Here is a 26,404-nt window from a genome sequence, read left to right as displayed (position 1 = left end):
TCCTGCTAAACCTTGGGGGCTGAACCTGTAGGAAATCTTTAACTGTTTGTACAGATTTTGCCTTCTCTTCCATTTTCTTCATTACCTGCTGGGCAGGTTCCCCAAATAGACTGGCCTTATCCATAGGAGCATCCAATAGCTTAGCTTTAACATGATCCGGCAAGACCTGTTCTTTCAACCATGCATGCCTTCTTATAACTGTGCCAGTCATGGCTGATCTAAATGAAGCCTCCAGTGCATCATAGCCACATTTTAAAGAATGGTTACTAATCTGTTGGATGTTATTCACCATTTCTAATACATATTTCTTATCTAAAGATTCATCAGAGGACAGCTTTTTAATTAACTGATCAAGCATAAACTCTTGGTATTGGATCATGTGAAACTGACAGTTTAAAGCTCTAGCTGAGAGAGTAGCAGAGGTGTAGACTTTTTCCCCATCTCTCTAAGGACCTGGATTCCCTTTCAGAGGAATAGGGTTTTGCTGTGGTCGAGGCTACTGCCTTAGGCCCCTGGGATATAGTTTCGGGTCTGCAAGTGGGGCCTTGTATAGGTGGTGATGAGTGTCTGGCACCCTGTAAAATCTATCTGGTTTGGCAGGGGCTGGAGGTAAAGAATCAGGTGCAGTGCAGACATCATTAAATGCATCGTCCACAACAGATAGGACAGGAGGTATAGCTAAGGGCCTATGTTGTGGTAAGTGCAGAAAAGTCCTAAGCCTTTTCTTGAATCTGAGAAATCTTGTCCCTGCCATTGGAATTGTTCTCTCATGGCATGTAAGGTTTCCCCAAAGGAGAATTCCTCTGGTGGAGAGGCAGCTGGAATGGATTCTTCAGCATCTGAATCTTCATAATTGGAGAAAGGAGCCTCTGGCTGGTCTGTAATGTCTGAGTCATCCGCATAGAATCATCAGAGGACACAGGCTCGGGGGCTCTGCTCTAGGTCTCTTTTCTGGGGCTGAGAGGCCCTGTCTGGGTGAGATTGGGATCCCTAATTAAGGATATTAAATCTTCTGCCAGAGTAAGCATTTGTGAACTAGAAGTGGGCCTGAGTGAGGGTGGTTTAACAGGCACTGATTTAGCTGATTTGGCTGCTTTAGCCCTGGCAAAGGCCTTAATAGACATGGCTGCAGGAGGCCTAGCAGCACCACGTGCTGGGGTAGAGATATCCAAGGGGATGGTGTCTGATAGATCAGTAGGAACCACAGTTGTAGGCAAAATTTCTGAGGCTAGTTCAGGTAAGGTAGCAGGAGCCTCAGTAGTAGTCATGGATTCGGCTGTAGATTGACCAGTTTTCTCGGTTTCGGCCGAAACCGAGACACTCGCGGCTTGCTTAACCGTGGTTTCGGCGAAACCGCGGACCGCAGTGTCGGTCTTTTCTTTGCGTTTCTTAACAATTTGGGTAGCCGGAGGAGCCGACGGCATAATGTACGCAAAATCTGAGGCGAAAAACTGTTCAGCAAACTCCGACCGACGCCTAAGCGTTCGTCGGTTGAAGGAAGCACAGGCCGAACAGGCTGCTACGTCGTGGTCTGGGCCTAAGCAAGGCAAACAGTAAGAGTGGAAATCTTTATGAGGTATTTGTTTCCCACAAGTTAAACAGTTATTAACTTTTTCTGACATCGGCTGAGGCAAGAAAGAGTCCCCAACGGGGTACTTAGCTTTTTAGAAGTCTTCGAAGTAGTATTCGGTAGTAGTAATCTCTGGATCTGACCGACCGGCACTTGCGAACAGCTTCTGCTTGGTATACCGGCAAGAAAGACCGAGGAAAATGGCGTCGGCTGATGCCTTTATACCCGAAGACCAGCAGAGATGACTTCGGGTGAAGTGCAACATCAGCCGAAGTCGGACCCAGACTTTGGAATCCGGCCGACCAAAGGGCTGCCTGACGACAGGACAACCCATTTGTTATGACTGCAGATGCATCCATGAAGGACATCAAAGGCGAGATGGACAACTTAACATATACAGTTACGACTGTTGAATCCTACACAAATGCACACTATAAGCACTTACACGAGTGCATGGATCGTGCTTTCCCAAACAGAACCAAAACGCTATCCTCAAAAAAAAAAAAAAAAAAGGAAGCCAATCTGGTGGTCTCCTGCCATAAACAAGCTCTACAACAGAAGGAAGAAACTGTTGTAAAAGAGAGTAAAATCCCATGAGTGGAGGAGCTCCCTGGTCAGCCTCAATAAGAAGCTGAGATCCCTTATAAGATGCTCCAAAGCTAGCCATGAAAACAAAATTTCCACTGATTCTTAGGGCAACCACAAAGCATTCTATAGCTATGTCAAGAATCTCAATGGCAACACCCAGATCTGCTCTGAGTTACAGCACAACGGCACGAAAATTACAGAACCAACTGATATTACTAACATCCTGGCAGATAGGTTCAGTGCTAACATTACCCCCTTCTCACATTACCCCCTTCTCTCCCCCTAAAGGGCCCATATCTATACAGGAAGAATGCAGAGTCCCTGTAATCACATCTATGCAGGTAAAAGCTGCACTCTCTAAAACCAAAAACAGAGCGTCCATGGGACCGGACAACATCCCAGGCTGCGTTTTACACAAACTGGCTCCCCACCTAAGCACCATGTTCAATCATAGTCTCACGTCAGGCTTTGTGCCCACTGAATGGCACAAAGCAACAGTTATCCCACTCCACAAAGGGGGATCCACCACTGATCCTGGGAACTATCACCCTATTAGCCTGACGAGCCTGGTCTGCAAGGCCATGGAACGTATCATCATGGAACTCATAAACAAAGACATTGGTAACCTCAAACTCTGGACCCCACCCAGTTTGGGTTTGTGAAAGGCAGATCATGCCTTCTGAACCTGATCAACTTCTTTGAGACAGTCAAAGCCGTAGACGAGGGTAAGGTGGTTCACACAGCCTATCTTGCCCTTTACCAAGGCTTTCAACACCATCCCCCATTCTGGAATTATAGCTAAACTCACTAAACTAGATTTAAATCCCTATGTCACAAGATGGGTTGCCAACAGGCTCACTGACAGAACCCACACTGTAAAAGTTGCAGACTCCAAATCTGACTTCAAACCAGTGACAAGTGGAGTACCACAGGGTTCAGTCCTGGGACCTCTCCTGTTTGGTATCTACTTCTCTGAAGTGCAGGCTAACACAGAAGACCTCTGGCTAATGAAGTTTGCAGATGACTGCAAACTAGGAGCCATAGTTGAGTCCCCAAATTATGTGGACATCCTACAGAAGGGCCTCACGGAGACAAATGCCTGGAGCCGGAGGCATGGCCTGAAGCTCAATGCTAAAAAGTGCATCGTCATCCCCTTATGTAAAAACTCTGTACCCATGAACTACCACATAAATGGCAGTCTACTTAATGCTAAATGTGTGATAAGAGACCTTGGGACCCAGGTGGACAGTAGTCTCTCCTTTGATAATCACATCGCCACAGTAGCCAGGAAATCCTTCTATGTGGCACACCTCATCACAAAAGGATTCTCATCCAGGAAAAAAAAAGAGAAGTACCTCACAAAGAGGATTACTGGCCTCAAACAGATACCCTACACTGACTGTCTCAAAAAACTCCAGCTTTACTCTGTAGCATATCGCCTACTCCGAGGAGATCTTTGCCTAACATATAAAGCTATGTTAAACCCAGAGCTGTTGGACATGCTACACCTAAAGAAATCCCAATCCCTCCGAACAACACGCTCTAGGGATCTAAACCTTGTCACCACAATAAAAAGGAGATGCTGGAGGGATAGATTCCTGTCCCAGAGACTTCCTATACTCTGGAACAAGCTACCCATCTATGTCAAGCAAAGTTCCTCATTAGCACTCTTCAAGAAAAATCTTGATGAGTGGATGGGAAATAGGAAATACACCCCGGGGATCACTTCTGTGGCTATGCTCGACAGGGGCACATTAACTTTCTTGGGTGGTGTAAGCCAGGGACCTTGTTGGCTAGGCTTACTTAGGCCCTTGGGCCGATAGCCTAGTACCTACCTATGAACTGCAATTGCACACAGCTATGATGAATGACATCTAAAAACCTCAGTGAGATGATAGCAGATAGCTAAGTGATACCCAGCTCAGCCCCCAAAATACAGGCAGCCACACTGAAAGTCCAGAGATGTTTCTGATGGAACATTCACCTGTAGAAGCTATGACACCGAATGTTCCAGTTGCAGTGATGAGTCCTGTCCTAATGTAGCCTTAAAGATGCTATCATTATGACCTGAGGAAATCCTGTCAAAGACTAAACTGCTAGGGAGGAAAACAAAATACTGAACATTGCTTGTATAAAGCAAGTGCTATGGAATATTCTGCCTTGCTTTTGAGAGTAATGTACAAGTGCAACATTTGAATGCAATTCTACACGTGTAGGCTGCACATAAATAGGTAGTGTTTTCCTCAACTAGGATTTGCTTTGATTTAATCAGTAGTAGTGTATGGGGGTGGGTACTTGTTCTAAAATTAACATTTACGTGCCTGTTATATTGTTTGCCTTGAATAGGCTGTCTCTAAATTAAACAATAAGTATATTTTCCACACCTAGTTTTATGTATGTAAAAGATGATATGTTTAATATTGTTAAAATATTTCTGATTTTTTGTTACTGAGGATCGCTTGTCTATGACAAATAAAGGCTTGTTGCTTTTAAACACTACCTGGATTTCATGATTTTTGGAAATTATTGTGACTGAGCTCATCAATGAAAGAACACTAGTTTCTTTCTTTTTTTTTTTTTTTTTTTTGGAAATGAAAACTACATCTTAAAAACACTAGTGAATGGATTTGTCAGCACATAGTATGGATTACTCACTGTAAGGTATTCAAACTTACGAAGCTTGAGGCTATGACAGTTCACTAATGTGAGAAAAATTTTCCAGCTAAAATTCTCTCTAACTTTAATGGCTGAAACTGAGAACTACAGAAATATCAGAAAAAGTGGTACCCTATGTGTCTGACAGCAATAAATTGAACTTTAAATAAGCATACTTCACTAAAAGGTATAAAGAACATTGCTTTAACAAGAGAGTACAGAAACCCCATTTTGCAGCAAACTTTTATTTTTCTCCTGTTTATGGGAATCATTGTTACTATTACAGTACAGTAGTTTTTCCAATAATCATACCTGATGTTTAAAAAGTGAATTTGTTCTATTACTCATTCCACAAACAAGATAATGCTAACAGGTGAAAGCAAGTCATGCATCTGCTTCTAGTCCACTGCACAAGATGCCCCTCCATGGGGTAACCTTTCCCTCAAATAAGCAAAAGGTAGATTTACCATAATCTACTTCCCCGCCCCACGTAGGTTTTCAGTCTCATGTTTGTCACATTCTACACTAGAAAAATACAATTACCAAAGTGTCAGCATGTGAATCAGTTTTTTTTATTTTAACCCTTGGCCATGTCTGATGTGTTGCATGTCCAGAGAAGGAATATGCTCTTTTCTTTGGGATGATGCAAGCTTTAAAAGTCAATTCTTGTTGTAAACTTTAGTTCTTTGTCTTACCTCCTGAGGTGTTACGCTTCTCAACTGCATGTTCTGTGCAGTGCTCAGATTGCTCCAAAATCAGGATTATGAGTCACCCTAAGAAATAAGCAGTGCACCCATCCATTGGTGATGCCTTTTTACTTAATTAAAATGCAGGCATTTGAAAAAAAATTCTGATTAAAAATGGACTATAATGACAGAAATTACTAGACAAATAAAAAGAGGGACCTTAGGTTTGCTAAGCCCGATAAATGCAGTGTCAGACAAGACTGCATAGAGTAAACAGTGGCAGGATATATACAAGACTGCATAGAGTAAACAGTGGCAGGATATATACAAAACAGAAGTACTCGTGTGATGTTTCCAAGGAATCTACATGTAAGAGCATAAAATACTTTAGAACATAACTTAGGACCAAATATATTCTCAGTCATAATGAAAAACAGGAGTCCAAAAATGTTGACTTACTATCTTTGTATGCTTTATTCTGATTTTCAGACTGAATAATTTGATGGCCACAATGTAGAATAGACAAACCAGTGTAACCATGACAACTGTTGTCACTTCAGTATAGTAAAACTACATCAAAACCAAAGGTGGGTAACTTTAGCAATAAAGAAATGGGACATGTATGCAAGGAGGGGAGGAGCTGCTGATTTGCATGTGCACATGACAGGACAAGACATGACATGAAGAGACATTAATTCTGGGAAAAGTGACTGCTACAATATGGCAGAAAATATGATGCAACAATCTAAACATAGAAAAATAAACTACAGAAGAAACTAAATTTTCTATTGGATAAGAGGACTAATGACAACAGAAAACCTCCATGTCCAAAGTCTAAAGTTATTTTGTGCACTTTATGGCTATGAGGTAAATACTTTCTCGCTACGAAGAAATTTCTTAAAAACCATTCCCACTTTGTAACTTGCCCTCTGTGTCCATATTTACATTTTTCTTTACAGATTGTTAATGAACAAAACCAAATTTCTTAATACTGATGCTTATAAAAGTTTCTGTTTTCAAAGTACATTCAGTGTATGTCACTTAGCTTGGCTTTTACTCACAAAATCAATTCACTTGGCAGAAGTGCAATCAGTAAGCAGATTTGTGCTTTTAAAGGACAGTAACATATATATCTCTGAGAAAAAATATATTCATTAACATTCAAATAAATACAAAAAATCCCACTATTTATTGTATTTCTCTTAATATACAAATGGCACAAATGCAGAGGTCTGAGTGTAAAAGTAAGCACAACAAATTGTGTGCAAGTGCCATATAATAAAAGACCACCGTTTGATTTCATATAACCTAAGCTTGTCTGTCCCACGAATCTTGATAATTCACCCCAAGAATACATGGTAACTCCTGAAAACAGGCACTTATTCTTAGGCATTATATGATAAAAAAATATATGGTTTGTAGGACATCATCTCAAAGTGTGACCTGAAAGGGCAAAACAAAATAAACCTTTTTTTTTCCAGAAAGAAATTCTTAGAATATCTAAATACAATTACCAACTTAAAAGAGGCAGCTCTGTAACTTAAGACATAACAGAACATATGCATATCCCCTGCTGCTCAAAAATAACAAGACAGGAATGAAGTTCTACAGCACTGCTGAAACTTCTGCATCAAGAGGACATAACCAGACATAATGCAGTGCTTCCGATTTGTCTGAAACACAAAGGCACATCGACAGTTCTGGTTCACAACAGACAAGATTTGTCATTTCAACAATGTAGGCTTTTAAGAGGACACCACCACAGCCTGAGCTGTATAAAAAGTTGGAGAAATGTATCCACTGCCGACAATGTTGCTTAAATAATCTACCAGATGTCATAACCCTGAATGCAGATTATGTACAGTCCTGGACACTTCTACTTGTGCTCCTTCAGTAGGCTTGTACTGGAACATGCTGGAACCGAGGCATGGTGTGGCTTCGTTGAGTGTGATGAAGAGTTCATTACATCTTCCTTTTTCATCTTTAGGGACTCTCTGCTGACTGACAGAAGCTCTCGTAGCTCTTTATTTTCAAGCTGAAAGGTACATTAAAAAATAGTTTACAGTAAACACATACATGTCACATCTGAAAATGATACAAAAATCTTTCATGTATTCATCCCACAATTACAAACCATTTTGGGCAGTGCCACAAGATTTTAATCCTTTTTGACAGAAAGATCTTCATCTTCTGACCCTCCTCTACAACTTACTAGCCCCATTAATTTTCAAATGAAATACTGTAAAAGAAGGCAGATACAGGCAAAAATACAATGTGTCAACACCTGTCCTGGCAAAATGTGGCTTCAGAGTCTTACATAAAGATAAGCAGTCTGACAAAAAAGGTTGCAGGTCATATGCACAAGGACTGAAATTGCAAAGCTCAAAATTTTAAGAAACTGAAGACGACTATTTTTTTTTTTTTGTTTTTTTTTTTACTTTCGCTGAATTGTATTATGTGTAAAATGAAGTCTTGAAAGTTTAACAAGTTATTAACAGTTGTTACTAAATAAATAAAAGTAAGCATCTGCGTTTATAAAATAAGTAAACAGAGTATTAATAGATCATTACATCTGCCATGTAAATGTAATAACTTCATGTCTTCAATATCCTGGAGTACAAAGGATTCTTTGGTTTCTGAGGTACAGTGACTTAAGATTTAGTATATTCAATTACGCGGAATGTGGTGAGCAAAGCTCCCTTTGCTGGCGGGGTGCAGGGTGACAAAAGTCCCCCACTTATACACACACATTTTTCACACACACACACACACACACACACACACATATATATATATATATATATATATATATATATATATATATATATATAGATATATATATACACACACACACACACACACACACATATATATATATATATATATATATATATGGATTCACTTCTTAATTTCGAAATACCAAAATCCCGAGGTTCAGAATATCGAATTCAGAACTTCGAGATCTTGGAATCTCGAAATTAAGAACCCCAACCCAAAAAGCAGTCAACACATCACAAGTAACAAATAGTTTGATCTCAACAGTGCCCATTTCTGGAAGGCTCATAACAAGACTGTGTTTCTAAAACTATTGTTCCAGGAATTCTAGGAAAGAGCAGGAGCAGCAGCTGACAGAGGCCACCAGTTTATTCACATCCTTGGGAATATGAAATGCTGGAAGAGTTATGATCCAGTCTATGGCACACTGCCAGATGAGCATTCAGTCCCTATAGAGAGGCTATGACTTTGTGCTCCCCTCCTTCCTTAGATACTGCATGACAGATTGATCATCTTAACAGAAGAGAAGCGAGGTCACTGAAATCACCTGCATCTCCAACTCACACTGAACAATAAAGATTATGGTGCTAGAAGAACTTCTATTAGCTCCAGGTAGTTGATGTCGAGTTTTATCTGCAGAACACTCCACCCTCACCATACTATACGAGAGTGTACGTGAGCTCCACACTCAAGCAGCAAAAGGTTAGGTTGTAGAAAATACAGGAACTCCAAACATTTGCATGGGATTGCTCACCACTCCAGGGCTGATTGACAGGGATCTGACACCAAGAAAAGGCATGTCAGCATGCAGTAGCTTTGCAGACATGACAGCACACAATCCAAAGCACCTCCATTCTAAGCCAAAAACACAGCAGGGTGCTACACTGCATTCATACACACTGTCAGGGTCATGACTTCCTTTGCCTCTTCCAAGGGCAGAAATTAGACTGGCTTCTCTCACCTTACAGTCACTCCCAGAGACTGCAGTCATTGAAACAAAAACTACAGGAATGTTTGCAGGGAGTTTATGGAGTAGGCCATTAACAGTCTCCAGGTAGGAGAACACAGACAACTGCCTTCTGCAAGGCTTTGTTCATTATGGCCAACACTTTGGAGAACAATGTGCTGCCAAAAGCTCAGATGGCAATTCATTGTTCCAAAATGGATGCTCACCTACAGTAAACTGGAATTATTTTGCCCAGTTAAACTATACAGGAATCCAGTGGCAGTAACTGGTTGACTCCCTCAAGGGTGGATATTTGGAAACCAGATACAGTAGGCAGCTAAAGTCACTCAAGACCAAAGTGGGACAAAAAACATACATCCAGTTCAGGGTCAAGAAAAAGAAAGTAGTAAACTCCCTGTTCCCTACTCTGAGACTAGGACAGAACTATGGTCTTTTTCTGCAGTAAAAATCTGTGGTTTCTCTAGGAGTGCAACTAAGTTGGAGAGGTGCACCATGGGAGCTCATTCTTGGTGAAGATCAATGAGATCTAGGACATGACTATGGGGTATCACGTCTAGAACTCACTGGTCCTTTGCAGTGGTTTTCCAAATTAGGGTAAACCTGGACAATTGTATCCCCATAGTCAGTTCCACATAAGAGCTGGAATTGCTACAGCACAGGTGGTGGTGGTGGTGGTGGTGGGGGGGTCATCCTGTAATACTACATAGCCTGTGCAGGGTGAGAGTAGGCAGGGTGGTATTTCAGTACCTTGCCTGAATGGCAAGGAGATTTCTTCCTCTTTTGAGCTTTGCTAGGCCCTGAAAAGGAGGTAGAGGGATGGGGAAATCATACAAGAACATCCAAAGTGGCTAAGGCCCGTTTCCTCCTAAGGAGGTCATTGTTCAGAACCTGAAAAACATGAGCCAAAATAAATTCCCCCTTTAAAATGGGAATCTGGGTTACTATTTGGAAAGTATTACCTGAGAGAGAATAATCTCAGCCATGACATCCTATCATAGGATCACAGGAGGTTACTAGGCTAATGGCCCTAGGGCTCTTACAAGCCTAGCGAAGTTCTAACTCTTTTCCCTAGAGTGTCACTGTTTCAAGCAGAGCTAAATCAACACCTACTGCTCTTGTCCAGGAGGGATGCTGGTGAGACCCCCCCCCCCCCCCCAAGGTAAAATTTATGGTTTCCCATCCAATCATCCAAATTACGCTTAAAGAGGGTCAACAAAGGGCTCTGCTTATCCTGAATTGGAAGTTTGTTCCAGAGGAGAGGTAACCTTTGGGAAATGAATCTGTCTCTAAAGCAAGTCTTGATAATGTCACATACTAGGTTAAGGTCCCTACAGAGAGTGCACAGAGGAACCATTTGACTTATGGATGTACAGCATTTCCATTAAAACAGGATCTTGCTTTAAACACAAGACACACAGATATCCTCGGAGTAGTCTGTACGATACAGAGTATAGAGATGGTGATATCAATCAGTCAACATATGACATGTGTTGAAGGCAATCAATTTTCTTTGTAAGAAACCTTTGAGGTCTCTCCGATTGCTGCACATACCTAGTAAGGTACATACCAAAGGGAGCATTGTACTTTACTATCGGCCTGATAAGGGAAAAGTACAGGGGAGTTATGACCTCATTTTTACTGGTAGCAATGCCCTTACTTATAAGATGGGCAATGTAGAAAGCCTTTCTTACCATTGTAGAGACATGGTGGTCAAATAAGAGGTTGCTATCAACCTGTCTGCTCAAATCTCTCACCACAGATTGAGTACTTATGGTGTTGTTATTAATGTAGTAATCTGCAGGGACGTCACCCTTGCCAAAGGGGATGATGATGCATTTTTTTGCATTTAGTCTGAGCCCATGACTTTTCCACCAATCATTGGTCTGTATAAGACCTTCTTGTAGGATGTCGACATCACCTGCAGACTCTATGACCACTCCTAGTTTACAGTCACCTGCAAACTTTGTCAACCATAGACCTTTTGTTTTTGCCTGTACATCTGAGAAGTAGATTCTGTATGATAAGGGCCCCAGCACTGAACCGTGTGGAACACCACTGGTTACGGGTCTGCTGGTGGAGGTTGTCTCTCCTATTTTGAGTGTGTGTGTTCTATCGGTGAGCCAGTTTGCAACCCGTCTGACAACATATGTGTTAATCTCCAGCTAAGTGTGTGTATCAATGATGCCAGAATGGTGAATAGTGTCAAAGGCCTTAGCTAAGTCTAAGTAGACCGTATGTTCAGATTTACCTTCATCTAGGGCTTTGGTGACCGTCTTGAAGAAGTCCACCAAGTTCATTAGGCACGATCTCCCTTTAATGAAGTCAAACTGGGTCGGGTCAAGCATTTGGAGGTTTCCTATATTTTTGTTAAGGTCCATGATGATGCTCTCCATGGCCTTGCAGATAAGGCTGGATAGGCTTATGGGTCTATAGTTCCCAGGATCAGTGGATGCGCCCCCTTTATGTAAAGGGATAACAGTATCCATGTTCTATTCTGCAGGGACATAACCGATGTTTAGGCTGTGGTTGAAAAGAGTTGTTAGTGGTGCAGCTAATTCCTGTTTTAATCCATTAAGAACATAGCCAGTGATGTTATTAGGTCCCACAATGGCTGTGTTTTTGGTTTTGAAAAGGGCGTTTAAGACCAGCTCCTTAGAGACAACTAGTAGAGCACATGTGGCAGGGATGCTTTGGGGTATATGTGGCAGGAACAAGGGGGAGAAGTTCTCACTGAACATATCCACTAGCAGGTTGGCTATTTCCATTGTGCTGAATTAAGAATTATGCTGTCTGGGACACGTAATCAGAGAGCTCAGTCTTGTCTCTCTTCATATAGTCCAGTGAGGTACGTCTCAAGTCATTCACACCAACATGGACTATGAAGGAGCCATAAGAGTACTTGTTGAGAGACTTGAGTGCATGCATGATGTAGCAGATCCTAGTACCAGACAGGCAGCTAACTGTGACCTTTTCCTTATCCAACCTAGTGAGTGGGACATGTTTGTGTCTCACAATGGAGTCAGCTATGACTAGGATGTTAGATTTAGTTTTATGCCTTAGGGGCTTGTTTGGTGAGACTCAGGTGCATGGGTTCTTATGTATACTGTGGTCTACTGAGGATGTGTTATGTGAGGCCTACTTGTATTTGGGTGGTCTCTGATCTTTAGGTAGGTTACTGGTGAGGACCTCTGCATATGTAGGCTTAAGTGTTGGTGGTGTGGTTGGTGGAGGAGATGGTGTGTGTAGGCTGACAATCTGCTTTGTGTCCAGTGTACTAGATAGCCTGGATTCTAGGTTCTTAATATAGATGCATCTCTCACATATTGAATTTGTGTGAATTAGGAGAAGCTGCTTGTCCGTGTACATGAGACAATTGGTACACTGTCTTAGGATGCACAAGTTGACCAGGCTGGCTGGCGAGATTGTGGGAAATTATCCCTCCATAGTGCAGGGTGTGATGATGTAAGGTACTTCCAGCTATGCCAGGAGAAGTAGGACAGTGGATGTTTAACATATGCCAGTATAGCTAGCTGGTGTTTTGTAAAGAATTATATGTCATTGGTATATCAAACTGATTTGTACAGATGCTTGTGTTGAAAAATGTACCAAGAGTGTGTCCTGCTGGACAGAAAAAGAAAAACACTTGTATGTAAGACTGTATTATAACTACTGGAATTAACATTGTAACAGAGGATACTGGAAGATAAAAGGTTAAGCTCAGCTCCAGCTAACTTTGAAAAATAGTATGAAATTAAATTACGTAACTTAGGCCACAAAGATTGTATCTTACAGTTCTGATTCCAGTCAGAGACTAAATGTCTGTGTCAGAAAATGGTTTATTAGCTGTTGTAGGAAGAGTGCAAGTGTTTATTGTTTTATGACTTCCAAAAGCTGCAACAGATCTTAGCAAATCTTTGTTTATTACTGACACATATGCGTGAGATTCTGGGTCAGTTGCTAGGAGAGGACATAGTATAGGAACCAGAAGTCAGATGACCAGATGTATGTAATGTCATTCTGTAATCCAGGGCAGAAATTATGTTTTAATACTAGATGAGACTGAAGTCTTGAGCAGTCTGTTTTTGGAACCTGACAAAGAAGGACCCCTCACTTACTTCATCTTGCCTTGCTCTAGTAAGTGACCAGGGAATAGTAATTCTTTAGATCAGTCAGGAAAATATAGTGAGATTAGCTAAGTAATGTTTTTTCTGTAACTGTATGACTCTATTCATCTGTGTTATTTTAATATTTCCTAGGATTGAAACATTGGGGTTAATTTTAAATAGATATTTTGTATTTTCATGTTCTTTTATTATTAAATATATTTAAACTTTTCATTGTGGCTGGTCCTTTAGATTACACTTTTAACCTTTGAGAGTACTTAGATTTGGTGACTCGGTGGCCTCCCCTGAAAGCCTTACTGCACTGGTCAAACACTATCATTGGTATTAGTATTAATTTCAATCAGTATAATTGGATATCCTTATAAGAGTCTTAGAGTAGCTGGCTTTGGAGTTTCTGGTGGCAGTGCAACTACCTTATAGTCTGGGCAGAATGGGGCATAGCTAGTAAATCTGTGCCAGCTTTTTCCATGTGTATGTGTGTGTGTGTGTGTGTGTGTGTGTGTGTGTGTGTGTGTGTGTGTGTGCAAATCAAATCTTCAAAAGTGTGTGTGTCAGCTGTTTGGTGTAGGGATACAAAACACTGGTTACACAGAGGGGGTGCTTGATGACTTGGCTTGAACACTTGGCTGAGGCTCAGCTCTACCAGTGGGGAGTCTCACTGGGGCCCTGGAGAGAAAGAGCAAGAGAGAGAGAGATAGAGACAAAGAGAGAAATCTAGATCCTAGACTGAGTGTGTTCCCTGTGTGTTCTTAAGGGAAACTGTACTTGATTCAGACAGCTGCATCTAGAAATACTGTGTATATCTATTTTTGTTCCAAGTGAATGTTAAGGATTCAGCCTCCTTGGTTATTGGCCCAGAAGGGGGACATCACACAGGGTACAACAGTGTGGTCAGTAAGAGGAAGAGGATAGAAAATGACCAGGTGAGGTGGGTGGACAGGTGAAAAATGTCCAAACTTCAATGTGCTTAATGGGTGGGACTTGTGTGATACCACAGAGGCTTCTCAGAGAGTTTCTCCTGGCAATGAATAACAACCGCGAGATACCTCCAACAAAGCACAAGCAGCTGACTAAGAGAAAATTATCTAGATATACAGATTGCGTCTTTAACCACCAAGGGTATCCACAACTGTGCACAGTGCAAACTCGGGGCTTGTATAGCAGCTAAGAAAAAACTTTTTTAAACCAATTAACCAATTGGAAAGCTCAACACTGATTACTGGTCCAACAACCTAGAATCAGCTGGGTCCTTGACTGGACTTCTCCTGCCACAAGGGTGCAAGGGGACCCTCTACAACAAAAGATAGCTGGATTTTAGTGCTCAGATAAAACAAACAGACCTGGATCCAGCAAAACTCAATCTGGACTATGCTACAGCTAGAACAAAGTGCAATAAAGCAGCAAACACAGCCTGAATGTGTACACTCATCCAACTTAACAGTCCAGGTGAAAGAATCCAAACAATTAGTGTTAAACAAAGTTACATAGAAGACCTCCCTCTTAGTCGCTGAGACAGCCTTTGTGAAATTCTCTTTGAATTCAGAGTTAAGCTTTTTCAGTTCTGACCCCATGTTCCAAAAATGGCTGAACAGTACTTTTTACCACATCCATCCAGATCTTTGGACTCTTGTCAGGTGGCAGGGTAGCAAAGCTTTGTGGTATATGGGATCTACACCTGATCAGATAGGTAACACAACAGTTAGAACCTCCTACCAGCAACCCAAGGTTATCTTACACACAGATAATATCAGTTCAAGTGCACCAAGCAGAGCCAAACACCACCAAGTAGTATAAGAGAGTTTTAATATACACAGAATGAGTGCTTTCATCTGGTTATAGCCAAAGACTTGTTCAGAAGTGTGGGGTGGCCATGGGAGCAGTGTGTGCCCCAATATTTTTGAACATTATCATGGTTGAGTGGGAGAAAAGTTTTTTATTTAACTCCCAGTTTAAACAACAGTGAGCTATTTATTGACGCTTTTTGGATGACATATTTATTGCTTGGAGTTGGCCACATGATGAAATTGATAATTTCATTGAGCTGTAATAATACCACTTCCTTCCTAAAAATCACACACTCCACTAGGTTCCACTAGTATTAGCTACCTTGATGTAGATATAAGTAAGGATTTGGTCAATAGAAGATATGTAAGCAATATATACAGGAAACCCACATATTCCAACAGCCTTCGCCATTATGATAGCTGTCATCCCTATCATCAGAAAAAAGGCCTCATCAAGGGTCAATATGTTAGATTAGCTCGGATGAAAATGACACCTTTACTAAGGAGGGAGAAAAATTGTTGAATATGTTTACCATGCGAGGTTATCCTAAAACTTTGGTTCGTAATATCTTCATGGAAGTGAGTGAGAAAAGGGAAAGTTTAGTATATAGGCCAATTTTGAGAAGCAGTGAGGTTGACATAGGTGTTGTTGTTAACAATAATCTTAGAAACAAACGTTTTTTCTCAGGCTTTCATTGCCAACTTTAATAATGCACATTCTGATATTGTACATATTTTGAAAAAAAATGGTGCATTTTTGCTTGTTTTGATGGCATTTTTGAGCATAATGGGACAGAGCCCCATATAGTTTTCAGTAAGGGTAAATCCATTAAAAATTATTTGGATAATGATGGGAATTGTACTTTTACTAATAATTTTAGAAAGCCAGGAAGTAGTAAATGTGGTTCCTGCCCCCAATGTCCCCACATTTATGTGGATGACACTATTGTGATAAATGAATGCGTTATACAGTCAGCTTTTTATTGTAATTGTAACACAAGGGAGATAGTTTATTTTGTTCAATGCAAGGATTGTGAAAGTTTTTATGTAGGCAAGGCTCAGAGACGATTAAGTGACCGTATTTATGAGCATTTATTAGACATTAGGCATCTTAAAATGAGCAATGCTTTAGCCAAACATATTGGCAAACATTCAGGACATCAGTTCTTATTCTTCGGAATATAAATAGTTTACAAGAATCCTAGGGGGGTCCTTGGTGTGATTTACTTGCCCAATGCTTTCTGGAATTCATTAATTCCAATGTCATGGACCAGCTCGTTCTTACCCACACTAGAGGTAGCAACATCCTTGACCTGGTCATTACTAACATGGGTGACCGTTGCTCTACACCAATAGTCAAGTCCTCCCTTAGGTCCGATCACACGCTAATCACCTTGGAAATCCACACCCCCAACAAAGGTAACCACCATGAAAAACTTCTCCAAAGCTAACTCTGGGCTCCTAAAAACAGAGGTGGCTAACTTCACGCACCCATGCAAATGGAGAATAGTTGCATGACCGCCAAATCATACACCAATGCACTGTACGAACACGTACACAAATGCATGGATCTCGCTATACTCAATAGAACTAAGATGCTTTCCTCAAAAAAAAAAAAAAAAAGAAGCCAATCTGGTGGTCCCCTGCCATAAACAAACTCTACAACAGAAGGAGGAAACTGATGCGGAATAAGGTGAAGTCCCATGACTGGAAAAACTCCCTTATCAGCCTCAACAAAAGGTTGAGATTCCTCATCAAATCCTCTAAAGCTAGCTATGAAAACAGAATTGCAGCAGACAGTAAAGACGACCACAAGGCCTTCTATAGTTATGTAAAGAATCTCCATGGCAATACCCAGATTTGCTCTGAACTACTGCACAATGGTACCTCCTATACGGAGCCAACAAATATTGCAAATATACTGGCAGACAGATTCAGTGCTAACTTTACCCCTCTCTACACCCCCCAAAGGACCAATCACAATACCAGTAGATTGCCAGGCACCCAGTATCACTGCTGTACAGGTTAAAACAGCACTGTCCAAGGCCAAGAATACAGTTTCTATGGGACCTGACAACATCTCTGGCTGTGTTCTACATGAACTACAGAGTGAATTGGTATCTTACCTGTGTGCCCTTTTCAATCATAGCCTCACCACAGGCTTTGTCCCTACCGAATGGCACACTGCTACAGCCATCCCTCTCCACAAAGGAGGAGTGACTACAGGCCCCATTAGGCTGATGAGTCTGATATGCAAAGCTATGGAACGCATCATCAAGGACCTAATAAACAAGAATATAGGGAATCACCAAACTCTGGATCCTACACAGTTTGGTTTTGTGAAGGGTAGAACATGTCTGGCTCAACTTGGTCAACTTCTTTGAGTCAGTCACCAGAGCTGTGGATGAAGGTAAGGTGGTTCATATAGCCTACCTTGATCTGGCCAAGACCTTTGATACCATTCCCCATTCGGGAATCACAGAAAAACTTGCTAAGGTAGGCATCAACCCCTATATCACTAGATGGGTTGCAAACTGGCTCACAGATAGAACCCACAGTGTGAAAGTAGCTGACTCCAAGTCAGACTGCCGATCAGTCACAAGTGGAGTCCCACAGGGTTCGGTCCTGGGTCTTCTCCTGTTTGGTATCTACTTCTCTGAAATCCAGGCCAACACAAAGGGACTCTAGCTGACAAAGTTCACAGATTATTGCAAGTTGGGAGCTATTATTAACTCCCCAAGTGATGTTGACATCCTACAGAATGGCCTCAATGAGGCCAATGACTGGTGTCAGAACCATGGCCTTAAGCTCAATGCCAAAAAAATGTCTTCATCCCCTTTGGGAAAAACCTGGTTCCCTTGAATTACCACATTGATGGTAGTCCACTCAACACAGAAGGCATTATAAGAAATCTGGGAACACAGGTCGACAGCATCCTCTCTTTTGACCACCACGTTGCCACTGTGGTCAGAAAGTCTTTCTATATGGTACATCTCATTACTAAGGGTTTTGCATCCAGGAAAAAAGAGGTCATTGTCTCCCTCTACTCTTTCCTCATTAGGCCAATCATAGAGTACAATGCCCCATTTGGCATGTATCTCACTAAACACCTGCAACAACTGGAGAGGCCACAAAAGTACCTCACAAAGAGGATCATAGGACTTAAACACTTGTCCTATATGGACAGACTCAAAAAACTCCAACTATTCTCCGTCTCATATCGCCTACTTAGAGGCGATCTCTGCTTGACTTACAAAGCCATGTCTGACCCAGCTCTGTTAGAAATGCTACAGCTAAAGAAATCCTAATCCCCTCTGCACCCACATGCTCCAGAGACCTCAACCTCATTACCACCATCAAAAGAACATGCTGGAAGGACAGGTTCATAACCCAGAGACTGCCCATGCTATGGAATAGACTTCCCATACATGTCAAGCAGAGCACCTCACTGGCTCTCTTCAAGAGAAATCTTGATGAGTGGATGGGAAATAGAAAATCTCCCCTGGGGATCACTCCAGTGGTTCTACTCGACAGAGGTACTAGGAACTAAGGTTGGGTGGCACGATGCCAGGGTAATCCTATGGGCTAGGCTTGTTAAGGCTCCAGGGCCATTAGCCTAGTACACACCTATGAACCTATAAGTAATTAACAATATTTATTTTTCTCACACAATTTTTGTACTTTGTGACTTTAAGGACCAATAATGTTTTATATGTATTTTTTGTTACTGAGTATTTGATTGGAGCTTATGGGTCAGATGTTTAATTGGAGTTAGTATTTAAATGCTTTTTAATAGTTTGTTAATTGAGTCTGAAGAAGTCTTTGGCTATAACCAGGCGAAAGCGCTCATTCTGTGAACCCACCCCCCCAAACCTTGCTAAGCATAAGTGGTCCCTTGCTAAGCATAAGTGTCCCTGAACTGCATGGTAAGTGGTCCCTGAGCCAAAAAGGTCGGACAGCCCCGACTAATCAATAAACAGAAAAGATCCTAATTAAACATGTGGCCAAAACACAGCAAATGAAGTGGGATAACTTGGTTGAGACACAACTGGAATACACTACAGCACAAAGTACACATTGTTAACAGTACAGCACTGTATAAACCATCAGTTGCATCTCATTCTTGCATTTTTGGATGGATACTGCTCTACATCTAGAATGAATACAAATTATTACCATACATGCTGGATACAGCTAAAGGTAGTTAATAGGCCAGAAAGCAATTCTCACTCTACAACCCACTACAGACTGTGGGTTACTATAAAGGTTCATAATAATGCCCCATCAAACCATGTATCCAAAGACGGTTGTTATCTGCAACATAAATTTCCTTTCCATTGAAATCAGCTCACTGTTCATGCTCACCTTACTGCTCCTTTACAGTGAGGAAACAGTCATTTAGACACCTTCTACTATTACTTGGTAGAGCCTTCAGGGGACCTACAGCAATAATAAAAGTCTGCCACCTCAATAGAGGTATATACAATAAACTGAGTAAATGACTTATAGCATGGTATTACATTATCCCGAGAGTAACTGGTGTTAATAAAACACAACTTGAAACCTCTCATCAGCAACAGTACAACCACCCCATCAGAATGCATCATTTATAGACAGTACAAAACTCACAGAACAAATGGATGTGCGGCCTCAGTGCAGTGATGAATTGGAATAAAGCCCTTACTATGAGACAGATGACTTAAGATCATTTAGTAGGTCAAGCAGTGAAAGTTGTATAGGTGAGGAAGGGAGTGAGAAGCTTACAGACGATTGTCTGTCTTGAGGGAAGGGATATGGTGGTCTTATGCAGCTGGAGGCTAACATAACACCAGAGGGTGGAGGACAAAGGACATACGGTTGGTGAGTCCAAGCTGGTGGTCGTACCTCTCATGGGTTATGTGCGAGGGAGCATGTGTATGCCAGGGGAGGGCACAATACATCCAAGCAGAGATATGAGTAACATTGCCAATCACCAGGGACATGTTATAGGTGACAAAAGAAACACATCTTATGATTGCCTGTATAGCAGGTCTATCACAGATTTTTCTCCTCATCTTTTTCTTCACCTCTGCCTGCTGACCATCAAGCCTTCTCCATTGGTATATAGGACCATTTCTTCCCCAGCAGTGAAGATCATACATTACATCTGGCAGGGTATAAGCTGGTGACATGCACACCTGCATCACTTTAGGGACTATACTACCTCATGTCTACACAAGTGCAAGACAAGGAGCTACAATTAGCTTGCGCAGCCTCTGTGCATGGTCCTCACTGCAACACTGCCTGCTTTCTGTAACCAAGGCTTCCACTTCTGCTCCTAAGCACCAGAATGGCAGACATAGCCTCTCCCCCATCAGGATAGCTACTGCCTATCATCCTTGCAAGAACAATCAGTTGCCTGGGCTGTTAACTGAACCTGGTTGCTTGGAAAATAGTCAGGGATTTATTGCTCATGTGCCACTAGGCTGGCTGGCTGTACCATAGATTGCTCTCTCTTCACTGATAGGAAGCAAATGGGCATTGCCCACAGATAGATGACCTGCAGGCACAGGAATCAGAAATAGAAGACTTAGAAAAAGAAAAACAGAACAAGAAGCAAAGCAAATAAAAAAAAAGGACCAAACAAAAACAAAATGTTGTGTAGTTTTAGTTAATAAAAATAACATTACAAGCACTTCTGATGTTGTAATAAGAATAACATTACAAGCACTTCTGATATTGCTGAGCTACCAACAGCTGTTCAAACAGAAGAAACTTTGTGGCATTGAACTCCAGAAGAAAGTCTGTATCTCTCTGAGCACACGTCATCTGGCAGGCTGATGACTTCTCTTAAATGGATAAGCATAACCTCAAGATCACAACCCCAGGATCGCAGAAGTCTTCATCCTGGTGGATATGAACACCACAGGGTGTGGCTGTTATGATGCTAACTTGGAATCCTCCGTCTTACCTACAACTAGGGATTTGCCCATTTAGTCCAACAGACGAAAAGCATGGCTAAAGTAAATGGAATGGACTTGACTGGCTCCTATGCTCACTGCTTAACAACATCACAGTTGTTCCACTATGGCTGGAGAATGTCACAATCACTTATGCAGCTGGAGGCATTAGTGGGTCTCCAAAGCAGATAGTTAACACAGGTGCCTGTTGTATGAAAACTTTCAATTATGACTCATGCCAAAACTCTCCTATGAAGCTGATTTTATTTAACTAATCAAATTCTGAATATTCACAGCCTTGATTAACCCCCCCTCAAGTACTTCATTGCATCAGTACTGCTTGTCACCTGCTCCCTTACATGTCATGAAAAGAAGTTGTGCAAAATCTTACCAAAACCATAGAGGTCTTTCTCTTATGTGTTGCAGTATTCTTTACATATGGGTTGTATTCCGTCCAATGACCCGACGTCCAGCCTGCATACAAAAGCTTAAAGCCACTGCCTGTATGTGGACATCGCATGAAGGCACAGATAATGTCGACCATAAAAGGAACATCTGCACGTACAATCTTCAGAATATGTTAGTCCCATGAGGAAAGGAAATCCAAAGGGAGCCTAAAGGGTAGTCATCCTAGGAAAGAACAAGCTGTAGGGGGGAAGGCGGGTGGGATAGAATACTGCAACATAGAAGAGAAGGACAACTATGGTTATGGTAAGATTTTACATAATTATTCTATGCCCTTCTATTCAATGTTGCAGTATTCTTTACATGTGGAAGAGTGCAAAATCTCAAAGGGAACCCAGGGAGGAGGATGGATCGGAGGAAGACTAAGAAGAAGCTCTGGATCTGGAGATCATGTCCAACTTTCAATGCTTTGTAAAAGTATAAACAGATGACCAGGTGGCAGCTTCTAAAATGGAATGAGCATCTAGGCCTTTGAAGAAAGACCCCTGAGGAGGCAACTGATCTAGTGGAATGGGCCTTAATGGAAGATAAGGACTTCCCATGAAAATCATAACAAAACACAATAGCCTTAGAAATCCATGTAAAGATAGTTTGTTTGGAAGCAGGTAAACCCAGAGCTTTGGGATGAAAGTAAACAAAAAGTTGAACAGACTTTCTAATAGACTTGGTTTGTCAAGGTAAAATCTGAGTTGTCTACGTACATTTAAGGAATGCAGAATCCTCTCACTAGGAGACTGAGGTGAAGGGAAGGCAATAGGCAACTGAATAGACTGCTCATTCACTACCTTAGGCATGAAGGACGGATTAGTTCTCAAGGACACTCTGTCCTTGTGGAAAACCAAAAAGGGGGGTGAAGCATTCAATGCCTGAATTTCAGAGACCCTCCTAATGAGGTTAAGGCTACTAGGAATACTGTTTTCCATGCGCAAAACTTTGAGCCAGCAGCCTCCTCTTCTCTAGAACGAGCCTGAGTAAGCTTCTCCAACAAGCAGTCAAGATCCCAAGGAGGAAGAACTGGTTTTCTGGGTGGTTTCATATGTAGGACACCTTTAAGAAAAAGCTTAACCTGTAGCTGGGAAGCTAAGGGGGGAGTTAATGGCAAGCAAGCAGACAAGCCAGAACAGTGAACTTTGACTGAGGAATAAGAAAGACCACTGTTAAGCAAACTTATACAGGTAAGAAAGCACTAAAGAAATATCCACAAAGACGGGATCCTCCTTTTTTGGCACCAGATAGAAAATCTTCTCCACTTGGAAATGTTAAGATTTTCTACTATTGGGTTTCCTGGCCTCTTGCAAAACCCGAAGCACATCCTTAGAAAGCAGGTGTCTGAATGGGATCAAAAGTTGATCACCCACAAGGTAATTTGCAGAGTTGATGGATATGGGTGAATCAAGGATCCCTTGTCCTGAGTGAGCAGGTCCACCTAGTGATGTAACTTGTAGTGATGACCCCTGGCTAATTGCAGAAGAAGAGGGAACCAGTGCTGTCTTGGCCAAAAGGGAGTCACTAACAAGATTTTTGTTTTTTCCTGTAGAATTTTCAACAGGACTTTCTGAATTAAACCGAAGGGGGAATGCATAAAGAAACTTCCCCTTTCATTAGGAGGATATAGTGCCCACCTTCCAAGCCTGAGGGTGAAGGACCCTGGCACAAAAAAAGAGGAAGTTGTCTGTTCAAAGGGGAGGCAGAGAGGTCCATTTCTGGAGTACCCCACTGGTGAACTAGGTCCAGGAAAACATCCCTCTGAAGCACCCACTGGTGTGAATGTGTCATGGACTGGCTTAATGCATCTGCCACCGAGTTCTGAGCAGAAGGGAGATACACAGCATAGTGTCACACTGTACTGGATAGCCAATTCCCATGCTTTGATGACCAGACAACAAAGAAGGTAGATTTTTTGCCCCCCTACTTGTTTATGTACCATAGGACAGTGGTATTGTCTGTAAGAATCCTGAGGGGTCCTGGCAATAACAGAGGATAAAAAGTCTGCAAGGCTAGAATCACAGCCCTTGTCTCTCTGATGCTGATGTGCTTCCTCTTTTGAGAGGGAGACCAAAGACCCTGTACCTTCCTGGAAGCAAAGGTTGCTCCCCAACTTAAATCTCAGGTGTCTGTGAATAGCTGCTGAGGTACCTGAAGTGGTAGGCCAGGGTTCTGACTGAGTTGCTGCATCCACTAACATAGCTCTGTCTTCAAGTAGGGAAGAAGAGGAATCAAGACAGTCAAAGGATGAGTATGTTGGGACCAAGCTGCCTTTAGAAACCACTAGAACTTTCTCATATGTAATTTTACAAAAGGAAGCATGGGGATTGTGGAGGCCATGAACCCTAGCAGTCTCAGAAACTCCCTGGCTGTGACAGAAGAAAGGGGCAGAAGAGACTACATGTATGCTATGACAGAAATTGCTTTTCTGAAATGAGAAAAAACATTATCAAGTCTGTCTGGAACCTGCACCCTTGGAAGATGAGATCCTGACTTGGGGTTAGACTTGATTTTTCAAATTTATTGAGAATCCTAGGCCCTTCAGAAAAGGAATAGCTAGGTCCAGGTATTGGAGTAACAGGTTTGGACTACTGGCCAGAAGGAGCAGATTATCCAAGTAGAGGTAAACGTGAAGCCCTTTCAGTCTTAAATAGCCAATGTATGGGGCTAGGCACTTTGTGAATACTCTTAGAGCACTGGAAAGACCAAAAGGCAAGGCAGAAAACTGAAACTGCAAAGAACCCACCGAGAAATGCAAGAACTTCTTGAACTGTGGGTGAAGAGGGATATGCAGATAGGCATCTTTAAGATCCAGAGAACTAGAAAAGCTTCAGGAGAAACCAGGGGAAGAAGAAATTACAGAGATAGCATCTTGAAAGAAGGCACCACCAAGAAAGTGTTTAATGGGGAAAGATCTAGGATAGTCCTCCAAAGATTGTATTTCCTTGGAACAAGAAACATTCTGGAATGCTGCCTTGGTTGGAAAGTTGAGCAAGTAATAGAGGAAACAGATGCACATGACTGGAGGGAGGCTGAGGTATCCCCTGAAAGGGAGGAAGAGTCCTCCAAGTCATAAAGTATCCTTTTTCGATAACTGAAATCACCCAGGAATCCTGAGTGATTTCCATCCAAGCTGAGAGGGAAATAGAAAGGTGAAGAGACAAAGGAGTATGAATTGGAAGAGGGAGCTGAATGTCAAAACACTTTGCCTTGCCTGAAAGGGCTGCTGAGAAAGAGCAGAAGCAACCATCTTTGACTCTCGAGGTCTCCTGGAAGACTTGCGTGTTCTAGTTCCAGAAGGGGAAGAACAGGAGGAGCGAGCAGGTTTCCTGATAAAGGGAGTTTTGGCAGGTAAATTCCTATGGAATTTAGGAACTGGGGAAATGAATAAATGTTTCAAATCCTGTAGCTCTTTACCTTTTTCCTTCAGAGATTTAAAGAGTTCTGCATTTGCTTTGTCAAAGAGGACAGAGTTGTCCAAAGAAGCATCAAGCAATTTGACCTTAATGTCATCAAGGAGTGCTTGGAGATGTAGCCAGGAATGCTTCCTGAGAACAGAAGCAGAAGGTGCTGCCCTGGAAGACGCCTCTACTGCATCATAGCTACATTTGAGTGGATGTCTAGCTACCTGGGAGGAAGCAGACAAGAGTCAGCGACTTAGCCTCAGAATCAGGTAATTGAGAGAGAGCCTGGGAAGCCTGAGAAAGCAAGGCCAGAGCGTACTGACACATACATGTCTGGCAGTTAATAGCTCTGATAGCCAAGGTGGAAGAAGTACAGACAGTCTTCCCAAACCTTTCCAAAATTTTACTTTCCTTGTCAGAAGGAAGCAACTTTGTAGAAAGAGATACACGGGAAAATTTGTTAGAAGTAATGGAGACCATAGCTTGATCAGCTGAAGGGCATTTAAAAAGAAACTTAGAATCCTCAGGGACCGTATAAAAATGGTCAGGCCTTTTATGGGCAGGAGCTTGGGAGTCTAGGGTTTTAGATGCAGATGCAGATGCAAAGGCATCTAAGAAAGCTGGGAGGACTGGAGGAACTGCTTAAGGAGCAGGGGCCTCCAACTGGAAAAATCATATCATCTTTTTTGCTCCTCTGAAATTTGAGGGGAATCCCACTTAAAGAATCCCTCATTTTATTGTTTCCCCAAAGGAAAGCTCTTTTATGAGGGAATCCCCCCCCCATTAGACTCTTCTTCTGGAGAAGCATATTCCAGAGATGAAGGAACTTGGGTGGTGTATGCTAAGGAGTCTTTATCTGAAGAAAACTCCTCAGAATAATGAACCTGAAATTCCCCAGCCAGCACAGAAAAAGACCCCAGAGACTCTGACGGCAGCACAGGCAAAGAGTGAAAGGCAGGCACGCTAATAGGAGAAGCCGAAGCTAGAGGCCTCAAGGCCATCAGAGCCTTAATGAGACCCTGTGAGAAAGCATCCCAAATCCGACGGAGGTGTGGAAGGAACAGTGGAATGACTAGTCTGCTGCCTCATCTTAACATGCTTCTCTTGTTGAGGAGAATGGCTGGACATAGGCCTTATATCCGACACTTCCTTAGACTGAGGGGTAGAAACAGTTCCAGAGTCTTCCAAAATGCCAAGCCGTAGTTGCCCCAAGTCATCTGAACTGGATGTCTGCATAGCCTTGGATGTGCTAGGTTCTTCAGTCTGGATGGCTTCCATTGTGGTACCTGCCAAAGAAGAAGACCTTGCCTTTGAACACACCGCTCGGTTTTCACCTACCTCAAGGAGTACATCAGAGGGAGCAGGTACAGCTGAAGAGGATTCGGGCCTAGCTTTGCTGACCATCCTCTTCACAGACAGCTCAGAAGAACTGCCAGAAGCCTCCATTGTTGTTTTTAAATAG

The 26,404-nt window shown here is 42.1% G+C and overlaps 1 protein-coding gene across 1 annotated transcript in view; it reads right to left on the bottom strand.

The window, feature by feature from the left end:
* Nucleotides 1–5,949: 5,949 nt before the first annotated feature.
* The window catches only part of SIKE1 (suppressor of IKBKE 1), a gene marked incomplete at its 5' end in the record, with an annotated part of 136,978 nt that continues 116,523 nt past the window's right edge, over nt 5,950–26,404 (bottom strand). Inside the window, 1 exon segment of the mRNA XM_044083821.1 lies at nt 5,950–7,534. Within this exon segment, the coding sequence (XP_043939756.1) occupies nt 7,376–7,534 (159 nt within the window).

The sequence above is a fragment of the Protopterus annectens genome, chromosome 9.part0 (genome assembly GCF_019279795.1).
Source record: "Protopterus annectens isolate FY-2018-M chromosome 9.part0, PAN1.0, whole genome shotgun sequence".
Lineage (NCBI taxonomy): Eukaryota > Metazoa > Chordata > Ceratodontiformes > Protopteridae > Protopterus > Protopterus annectens.
The sequence above is the reverse complement of the archived record's forward strand: the minus strand, read 5'-3'. Positions and strand labels throughout refer to the sequence as shown.